Source organism: Orbicella franksi, chromosome 13 (assembly GCF_964199315.1).
Source record: "Orbicella franksi chromosome 13, jaOrbFran1.1, whole genome shotgun sequence".
NCBI lineage: Eukaryota > Metazoa > Cnidaria > Anthozoa > Scleractinia > Merulinidae > Orbicella > Orbicella franksi.
This window is the reverse complement of record NC_138157.1, coordinates 11,379,116-11,389,866: the sequence shown is the minus strand read 5'-3', so window position 1 is coordinate 11,389,866 and position 10,751 is coordinate 11,379,116. Positions and strand designations below refer to the sequence as shown.

General features: G+C 41.7%; 1 protein-coding gene across 1 annotated transcript; it reads right to left on the bottom strand.

Annotated features, from left to right (window-relative positions):
* Nucleotides 1-578: 578 nt before the first annotated feature.
* LOC145466638 (uncharacterized) lies at nucleotides 579-9,879 on the bottom strand. Its single transcript, XM_081450351.1, has 3 exons — nucleotides 9,470-9,879; nucleotides 3,626-7,144; nucleotides 579-3,082 (listed from the first exon to the last, which is right to left on the bottom strand). Exons 2-3 carry the CDS (start codon nucleotides 6,851-6,853, stop codon nucleotides 2,891-2,893), a joined length of 3,420 nt encoding a protein of 1,139 aa, XP_081306477.1. The 5' UTR covers nucleotides 6,854-7,144; nucleotides 9,470-9,879; the 3' UTR covers nucleotides 579-2,890.
* Nucleotides 9,880-10,751: the final 872 nt, after the last annotated feature.

Here is a 10,751-nt window from a genome sequence, read left to right as displayed (position 1 = left end):
CCCGCGCAATGCGTGATGGCCTAATTAGCATATTATAATTTCCTTCTTCGATGTGGCAAAGATTCTCTCTATCTGAAGAAACCTGGAATTCCACCATTTTATAGAAAAGTTTTAGTTAATACTCTTCAAATAAGAAACCTTTACAAATGCAATAATGGCCTCGATGTGATTCTCTTCAACAACAAGGATAGTCTCATCAATGAAAATAGTTTTTTTTTTCTAACAGAAGGGAAACTGAAAAACGAATCGTTTATATCCCAGACATTCTGGGCTATAATGGAAAGCCATTTACTTTCAAAGTATTCCAGAGCAAGTTCAAGATTAGAATCCAACCTCCTTGTTATGCATTCGAGCACGAACACTGCACGTGTACAACACAATGTTGTTGACATGAACATCTGTAAGTGGAATGACCGCTGCACACAATGACTGATACTAGCTACCTCTTGCTACTATACAACGAAATAAAGCTGTCAGTCGATGACAATAAAAGAGGAATGACCAAAGCTAAAAAAATGCAAAGCAATTTAAAACAACAGTGTCTCTTAGATCACGGTGATCAGTCTCTTTGGAATCTTCGGCAATCTTTTGGAACGCCTCCTCCCAGGGTGTATATACTCTAAACAGTTCTATAAGGAAGGGTAGGCTCTGCCCCGAGGTCTAACCCCTTACCCTTTTCTAAACCATTTTGAAAGAAAAGGTACCACTTTTGTATACCTTTAATTGCAAAAAAATGATTGTTTCGTTAGAAGTTCGCATTTAATTTGAGCGATGCGAATAAAACTGTACCTGTGGAAAAGAAAGCCGATTTTCACTGTGTTTGTTATCGATATGCACTGATCTTGTGTTGATGCGGTAACGACACGTGTTTGGGAGGTTTCAGAAACTCACTGACAACACTGGCGGAGAATCATGCAAAACCCAGATCCGCCACTGTAACCTCTGGAACAATAAGTTCTTGTAGGACCCGTGGATGAAAGCACCAAATTACTGTAAGAGGAGGAGATCTTTGTGTACAAAGTATGCATTATTAAGGCATTTACTTCAACTGAAACTCTTCTAAGGACTTTAAGGAAAAGGCAAAAACGTCAAGAGCAGTTTATTCAAAACGTCGTTTGTGATGACTGTGAGGAATGTAAAGCGATTTTCATATTACAAGTTTTGTGAGTTACGTACAATGTATACAAGCCTCGGTTGTTTCAACGCTAAATAAGTCTGCTATTAACGTGAAACAAAAACACAAAACAACCAGTCCTTTGCATACAGTGCAGCGTTAGCTTTATTAAAATTCTAGTTATACTTCCAGCGTTCGTTGCTAAGCTAAGGCACAAAAATATTTCCTTACTTTAAAATGTCCAAAACGCAAAATACACAGCTAAGATGCTTGCTATAAGAATCATCATTAAGCTATATGGCTGTTTTACTTTCATTGGCCGAGCTATGTTTCCTGGGTACCTAACAAAATGTTTCAAATATCTATAACTCAAGTGGAGACGGAGCTTCCGAGGTAACCGATAACACCATATATAACCACATCTACAAAAAGAAATACTCAACAAGAATTTTCAGTTGCTTCAGTTTAGGTCATTGCAACCACCGTCAAATTTAGTAACGTATTCATAAGAAGGGGACACGCGATGATTTTGATAATTTTTTGGTCGATAAAACCTCAAGGAATTTCCTCACGGTGCTCTCTTTCCGGCCAATCCTTGTAGGGGAAGATGCTTCATAGTAGTATGTAAGTTTGTTAGTCTTTTCATCGTTATCTCCATCATACAATTCAAATGTTTTCTACGTTGACGAATTTGGAAGCTGAACCAACAGTGTGTGAAACGGCCTCAAAATGTTCATTTCCCTGAACAGACGTCGGTGATCAATAGAAACTGTGGAACAAAACTTTCTACAACTGATGCTACCAGAAGCCTTATAAACTTCTCATTCCGCTACTTACCACACTATTATGAGTTTTAACTTATTAATTTTGGCTTTCAACAGGCGGACAAAGGAAAGAGAGAAAAATGAATCAATTTATCCCATGCCGTTAGCAAACAGCCAATAAAAAGCCTGCACAGGTTTTGTATATTCGGCACTGACATGCGTAAGGGTTGCAATCAACTTAGAGTGCATAACTTGTTTGGTAACTTAAACAGATGGTTTGAAATGAGCAGAAAACTGGTAACTAATCCAAAACTCTTCGGATCTTCCTCGAAAATCTTCTCAAGCCTCCTGCAACCTTTGGCAAGATTTTGGGAACGTTCTGAAATGATTCTACAGATTGAATAAAATTTCAAACACTTTATGACGATGAAAGCCTTCGTCAAAGTTAGATATCGAACAAAAACGTTTTAAACATCTTAAAAAAAAATAATTGTACAAACAATGTTACAAACAATGTTACAATATAAACGAAATTCAGGTTCTCTCGCACTTTCTTCTAGCCTTTTTCTCGTCAGAAGTCTACACTTGATATTTTTGGTTTTCTGTTAATGTAAAAACAAATTGACGTCAGGATTTTGAGCGTCTGTCCTCCTATTACTTAATATCTAGATTTTGCCATAACATTGAACGTTGTCAAAGTAGTCTGTGGATCCACGGCTACTTAGACAATGCTATGACACAATTTACGCCGAATAAATTAACGATCTAGTTTGACAATGTTGTGATGAAATTTATCATCAACAAGAGCACAGACGAGTAAATAGCTGGCGTCAATTTGGTAATTGTATACACTTGATGCTATTTATAAACACAAGATAACCCTAGGCTGAAAATACGAACTGCACCCATCGCCAAAGCCATATCTCAGCGATTCCACAGTAGCTATCACAAGCATGAAACCCGACTAAAAATGTTTACCACGATACCAACTATTCACTAAAACAATTCCAAACTACTCGTCCAGGGCATCAATAATCTCTTCCATATTTGGTCTCCCCCTAGGCTCTATCTGCACACAGCGTTCTACGATCTCTTGAAACTGGCGCCACTGCATACGGGATATCTGTGTCTCTCGCTGTTGGGGATCTGGCAATTCCCGGACACACATCTCACAGAGAAGAACGCCAAAACTGTAAACATCGACCTGATAACAACACAATTCAATAGTTACTGTAGCATGACAGTAGGAATGTGTAGTAACCATCACTGGAGTTTTAAAAATCTCAGTTAAAGTTTGGATTGTGTTTCAAAATACAATCCAAACACAACACAGTACAGCTGGAGCTAGCAAATCACCACAGAAAACAGGACAAGACATGCGATACAAAGCGCGCATTGCATTTGGCTAAAAGTTCAGTTTTGCACTTCTGGAAATTTCCATTGGCGAGGGGAAAAGAGGAGAACCTGGCGAGCTATAACCAAATGGATCGGATTTCGATCAATTAACAATTTTTGGATTCCCCAGTAACGTTCCAGGGAAATCACTGTACCATTCGCCTCCATTTCAAAAGCTCCGGAATTTTTAGTTGAATAGAACGCGCTCAAAGACTGCCTTTGATGGTGCTTTAAAATCAAGAATTGCATCGAACCTCGGGTCATGATACAGGGCCCGGATAGTTGCTGTGAGAACATTTTCGAGGTCATCCCTCTACCGGGCTATTTATGGAATGTGAAATTAAAAGCTAACCTTACAGCTGATGATTAGATCCTGTGCTCCACTGAGGGCCTCAGGTGCGCAGTAAATCGCAGCTCCAGGATCATCTATCCTACACTGACGGACGAAATTAGCAGTACCATAATCCGACACTTTGCCTCTCCACTCGTCACCTTGTCGCCAAAGCAATACATTAGCACTACTGATATCACGGTGGATAATGGGATCAGGTCTTTTCTGGTGTAGGTAGTTTAGTGCTTGAGCTACATCTAGCGAAATAACAGCTATTTCTCTTTCCGTGAGTGGTCTCTCTTCATATAATGATCTCAAACTGCGGGTCATGAGCTCTGTTACTAGTAGTAGCCCTTCTTGGTCGTTTGTTGCTCCTATAAACTGCAACAAGCAAGGATGGCGGCATCTTGAGGCAATGCCCACTTCTCGCTCAAAAGCCGCCCTGTTGTGAGGGGACAGAATGGCCTCATGGATTTTTTTCACAGCCACATCGCAACGACGGAATTTCCCTCGAAGAACTCTCGCCCATGCACCTTGCCCAAGCAGCTCATCTGGCATAAGAATTATTTCATTCCGATTTATTGCCCAGTCTCGTTGACTTTCATGACTATTATTAGTGGAGGGAGCTTGGTCTTGTTCTCTTGCATGATCTCTGAGCGTGTCCAGTTCTCTTTGCAGGTCAGTAATCTGTTGGTCCCTCTCGGTCACTTCTCCTTCCAGATCAGTAACTTCCTGGTCTTTAGCCGTCAGCCGTTCTTGCAAATCAGTAACTCGTTCGTCGCTCGCGGTCAGTTGTTCTTGCAGATTAGTAACTTGTTGGTTTCTCGTTGTCACTTGTCTTTCCAGATCAGTAACTTGTTGGTCTCTCACTCTCACCTCTTCTTCCAGATAACTGACTTGTTGGTGTCTTGCTGTCAGTTGCCCTTGAAGATTAGTAACTTGTTCTTCTTTGGCTATCAATTCCTCTTCCAGATCTGTACCTTGTTGGTCTCTTGATGTCAGTCGTCCTTCCAGGTCAGTAGCTTGTTCGTCTCTTGTTCTCCCTTGTCCTTGTAGATCAATAACTTGTCGATACCTCGCTGGCAGTTGTCTTTGCAAGTCAGTTACTTGTTGGCATCTCGTAGTCAGTTGCCCATGTAGATCAGTAACGTCCTGGTATCTCGCAGTCAGTTGCCCGTGCAAATCAGTTACTTGTTGGTATCCCGCAGTCACCTCTTCTTGCAGGTAAGTTACCAGTTGGTCTCTCGCAGCTACTTGCCCTTGAAGATCAGTAACTTGTTGGTATCTCTCCGTTCTCTGTCTTTGAAGGTTGAAAACCTGTCGGTCTTTCGCAGCCAGTTGTCCATCCAGATCACTGAGTTGTTGGTCCCTCGCAATCACTTGTCTTTGCAGATCAGTAACATGTTCGTCGGTCGCTACCAGTTGTCCCTGCAGATCAGAAACCTGTTCGTTACTCAGTGTTAGTTGTTCTTGCAGATCAGCAGCTTGTTGGTCTTTCGCTCTCACTTCACCTTCAAGATAAGTGACTTGAAGGTTGCTCGCTGTCAGTTCCCTTTGCAGACCATTAACTTGTTCGTTGCTCGCTACTAATCGTTCTTGCAGATCGATAACCAGTTCGTTGCTCACAGTCAGATGTTCGCCCAGATCAGCAACTTGTTGGTCTCTTGCTGTCACTCGCCTTGGCAGATCAGCAACATGTTCGTTCCTTTCTCTCAGTAGGCCTTGCAAATAGGTACCTCGTTGGCCACGCGCTGTCACTTCTCCTTCAAGATAAGTGGCTTGCGTTTCTCTAGCTGTCATTTGCCTTGGTAATTCGGTAACTTGATCGTTGCTCGCTGAGCCTGTCATCTGTCCTTGCAGATCAGAAACTTGCTGATCGCTTGCTACAGCTTGTCTTTGCAGACCAGTATCTTGCTCGTTGCTCGCTGTTAGTTGTCCTTGCAGATCAGTAACTTGCTGCTTTTTCCCTGTCAGTTGTCGTTGTAGATGAGTAACTTCTTCGTTGCTCGCTGCCAGTTGTCTTTGCAGATCAGAAACTTCTTCGTTGCTCGTTGCCAGTTGCCCTTGTAGATCAGAAACCTGATCGTTGCTCGTTGCCAGTTGTGCTTGCAGATCAGTAACTTGTTCATTGCTCGCTGCCAGTTGTGGTTGGAGACTAGTAACTTGTTCATTGCTCGTTGCCAGTTGTCCTTGCAGGTCGGTAACTTGTTGGTCTCTCGCTCTCACTTCTTCTTGCAAATCGGTAATTCGTTGTTCTTTCTCTGTCACTTGTCTTTGCCTATCAGAAAGCTGCTCGTTGCTCGCTGCCAGTTGTCCTTGGAGCTCAGCTATCTGTTGGTCTCTTGCTGTCAGTTTCCCTGGCAATTCAGTGGCTTCCTGGTTCTTTGCTGTCACATGGCTTTGCAAATCAGTGACTTGTTGGTGTCTCACTGTCAGATGTCTGTGCAGAATAGTAACTTGTTGGTCCTTCGTTGTCAGTTGTCTCTGCAACTCAGCCAATTGCTTCTGCTTCTCTACCAGTTGTTCCTGCGTTGTGCTTAACTGTTTTTGCAGGATAATAACTCGTTCTTGTTCCCTTCGTAATTGTTCCTCTATGTTTGCCATATCCGCGACCTTTTCTCGAAATTGTCCTTCCAAATCAGTCGATTGCATCTGCTTTGCTTCCAGTTGGTGCTTTATTGTGCTTAACTGCCTTTGCAAGTTAAAAACTCGATGTCTTTCCTCACTTACTTGCTCCTTTAAGATGGTTCTAGCTCTGATTTTTTCACGTAATTGTTCTTTCAAATCGGTCAGTTGATTTTTTCTGTCTGCCTCTCGTAGCAATGCCACACTTAACTGCTCCTCCACTTGTGTCGTATTTGTGCTGTTTTCTTCTAATTGATCCTGCAAGTCACTCAATTGCCTTTGCAGATCAGTTACTTCCTGCTCTCTCGCTGGCAGTTGTCTTTGCAGATCAATCAATTGTGTTTGACTCCTTACCAGTTGTTGCTTTGTCGTGCTTAACTGTCTTTCTAAGTTTATAACTCGTCCTCGTTCCTCTCTTAACTCCTTCTTTGATGTTGCTTTGTCCGCACTACTTCGTTGTAATTGTCTTTGCAAGTCAAACACTTCCGTTTGGTATTCTACCATTTGTTGCTTCGCTGTGATCAACTGTTTTCGCAGGCTGCTAACTCGATACTTCAGCGTTGTGTTATCTGTTTCACTGTCTCCTAGTAATTGCTTTAGCAAGTTAGTCAATAGCTGTCCCATCTCTGCCACCTATTATGTAAAATGCTGAGTCGTATTTTTATTTTTCTTCACCAGCTTCTTTCATCTGTGTCCTGCCACTTGTTCCTAGCAATTAATTATAAAGCTATTTCTTTGTACACTCCTGTAAATGTTCCCTCTAGGAATTCTTCACTTTCTCTTATCTGTCCGATTCGATACTGCCAGAGTTTGGTGTAGAACATCATCAGTTCTTTTCAGTTCTTCTTCTTTCGTTTTCAATTGTCCACACGAGGAAGCTTCGTCTTTAGTGTTTTATGTTTTTAACTTTTAAACCTTGTGAAAGAAAATAAGTGTTACTGAAGCGTGTAAGCATAAGCCGACATACACGCAGGCGGGGTGAGATGCCGTTAATTAGCGCCTGTTTGTTACCTTATTGCGTCTGCGTACTGTAACTGTACTGTAACTGCCGCTTATATATAAGCTCGAGCTCATACAACCTTATAAGGGGTTTTGGAAGGGCTTATAAACAGAGGGGCTTATATCCGGGGGGAAGTCTTATGAGCGGAATAAAAAAACCCGTTTCGAAATGAACACAGCAGTGTCGATCAAAATTCGTTTTTCATAAAATGGTTTTCAATTGAGCTTTAAAACATCATAATAAATCGAATTTATCATTTATTTTTAACTAGAGGGGGCATATATCGGGGGGAGGGGGGGCGCTTTTAATCGGAAGGAATATTTTGCTTACAGGTTAATGAGCGGAGGAGCTGGTTTATAAGCGGCAATGACGGTTTCGGCTGCTTATGTTCAAGTGAAACAAGTGACACGACTTCGGTCAGGAACTGAAAATAGATTTCCGTCATAAATACCATAAACTGGGAAGTTAGGCGCACTACTTCAGTAACGTTTGCGCTCCCAGGAAGGGGAGGGGGGCGGCTCTTCATGTGAGCCCGGTCAACCGGCATGGCTCAGTTTCCGAGATCCCGCCTCTCCACTCTTTCTTTCGTAAAAATTTCGTTGTGTTCATATAAGAAGCCGGGCTGGCCCGGTTATTGAGATCTCAGTTTTTGAGATCTCGGTAACCGTGATGAAAATTTTCCCATATGAACATCCAGTCCGGGTGACCGGAACGAAACTTTTATGACTAAATAGCTTCGCTTTCGCAACATAGCTGCCAGAATGGCATAATTTTTGTCTTGCATGTATCTTCACTTCAGAAGTATGGGATTTACCTTCATTAGTAAAGTTACAAGAGTCAACAAAGCAACGACAGACCAGACGCGAACGAGACAAATTTTGGTTTTGTTTCTTGAATTTCATCCCGGTCGACCGGGCTGAAATTTCCCATATGAACAGACAACAAAATTCGTCCCGGTAACCGAGCCAGCCCGGTTACCGGGTTCATATGAAGAGGCCCCCACTCTTGTCTGTGAAATGTTTTATTCATTCGTGCGTGATTTTTTTTTCCCTGAGCGTTAAGGCGACACTTTGCTACTCTACAAGTGAATATATGAAAGAGAAAGATATCAAGACACGATTGATCATCGCAGTTATACACACAACTCTGAGCAGTTGTCAAATCTCAGGCTTAAATTTCACAACTGCATGTCTTGATACGCAGCTTCTCACTTTACGAGCTCCGCCTGAGAAGAGTTTAGGACGAAAGAAAACGACTGAGGTTCCTTTACTGTCACCCAACACCACTCAAACGGAGTCGAGATGATCTGGATACTCCGCCCTAGTTCAGTTCGGGCATTCTCTCTCTCTTTTACAGAGCGCTATGCTTTTAGAAGAGACGTGGCATCTCCTCTCTTCCGAAAGCGTAGCGTTGCGTGACGACTGGATTACGTTGTAAGTTCGTTTGTGAGTAAACCCTTGCCTCATTTTACCTACTCACCAATACACTAGGAATATGATTTCCACAAGGGTGATAATTTTCAACTTTCCTTAGGTTTGCATGGAATACTTTGGAAGAAAATTCTGTCTCTCTCGCATTACTTCCGTCGGCCGCCGGGCCATCGGATTTCGGCGCCTTGTTTGCATTGTTATGAATCACCTCGAATCTAACGGGTGGGTAAGTTTGAAGTTTAATCAGCGATTGTCAGTAAAGCCGGAAGTTTAAAAGTTAAATAACGAGATCTCACAAAAAGCGTGGCGGTGTAGAAGAACATATAAGCGCCATAATTATTACTGGATAACGTCTGTACACAGACTTCTGCGAAAATCAGGATTTTCCGAGAAAATCGATCAGATGGAGCTAGTTAAAATGCACAGTGATCTATTTCATTTCTTTATATGAAAGTGCCCATTAGTTTTCATTTGTATATTGCGAGATCGATCATTTCAGGCTGGAACCATAAATGTCAGATACTCGCAAAATGAAACTTGAAATTTGAGAACTCAGCGTCTTTCCTAAGTGCGGCGCACAAAAGCAAATAGTAGGTAGTCACGGGTTTTCTACTTGCTCTCAAATTAAAGCTTCAGTACTTTCTACCATAGCTGGTAGTTTCTACTAAGCGCTAAGTTCTAGTTTGTCATCAAGTTGTCATGCCGTTTTGATTTATCAGTTTCTGCTTCAAGTTGCATATTGTTATTATTTGTAACTGCTCCTCGAAGATTCGAATTTCATTTTCATCGTGTCAACTTCATGCTACTCACCTGTCTTTATCGTTGGCAATGTCCTCATTTAACGCGATCAAGGTTTCTTCAAATGACTGATATCAAATCACGTTTCTACTTCTCCGTCCGAAATTTGCGTTTTATTCAATACTTTGGCCAATTAACACGGCATTCGAAGCGTCACCTCCTTCCTCCATGCTAAGCGTGACAATCAAGCACTCGTTACGGTCGAGTGATCGTTTCCATCAGCCATACGTCACAGAAACCAAATATGGTGTTCCGGGTGATCGAGGGGCAAATCGCTATTCAGGTATCCCCAGATAATTCTTCTATCTTAGATTATGATTTTCCCAAAAATCGCGGAAATTTTGGTGAAAAGTAAATCGCCGAAAGTTAGTTCAGAGATTGTGGATAGCTTTCGGGTAAGAAAACTCTGTACCGTTTGTTCATTGTCACATATCCAGTCTCCCATCATCTCTCAGGATCATGGGAAAACAATAATCCGAATTATAATTGGTAATTATTAATAGATACTATTTCGCTGAACAGTCATTCAGACCACACTAACACGAGACACTCAATGCGACAAGTTTATTTAGGATGCGTCAGTCAGTCATCTGATGTAAACGCGCGCCGCGTATCCTAATGTATCCTAGATACGACAAACCAATGGAAAAACCACCCTTTAGATGTATAAAACGTATGCGGGAGTAGAAACGACGTGTTCCTCCTCTAATGCAGCAGTACGAGAACACGAGGGAAATAAAAGTAGTGCTAGTAATAATTTATTTAATGTCGAAAACGTGGGGGAGGTGTTTGCACAATCTTCCGAGCCAGGGGCTCATGTTAAAAACGCTCGACAACAAATGAATAGGATCTAACAACTACTCACAAAACTGAGGTACGTGTATTAAAATGCTAGTAAAAACTTAAGGTATTCTACAATCATTTATACAAGTTGTTTAAACAAAACTATAATCATTAAAAAGGTGGAGAAGGCTCTATTTTCCTTGCAGGAAAAAGGACATGATGGAAAAGGTGAAGGAACACCGAGACTAAACGACCTAAAATGACCCAAATCTTTCGCGAAAACATCTCCGCGAGCCTCTTCATTGTGCCGTGAGAATATTACTTTCCGACTTATTTATCACTCAATCGTCAGAAAAAGTACGGATCCCCTGACCCTGTCTTTCCGACCAATAATAGGTGCAGCTTTAACTTGTACTTGCCACAATTTTCTGGCTCTTAATAGGCCATGTTCGATATATCATATATGTATTACAATATTCTAACATGGCCGGCTCCGACGCTTTCAGGACAA

What these genes read in the sequence shown, in the direction of transcription:
- LOC145466638 (XM_081450351.1), bottom strand. Translation starts at nt 6,853, where the DNA reads ATGGGACAGCTATTGACTAACTTGCTAAAGCAATTACTAGGAGACAGT. An exon ending in ATCTAATCATCAGCTGTAAG is followed by an intron (nt 3,083 to 3,625) that starts GTTAGCTTTTAA and finishes TGTTGTTATCAG; the next exon opens with GTCGATGTTTACAGTTTTGG.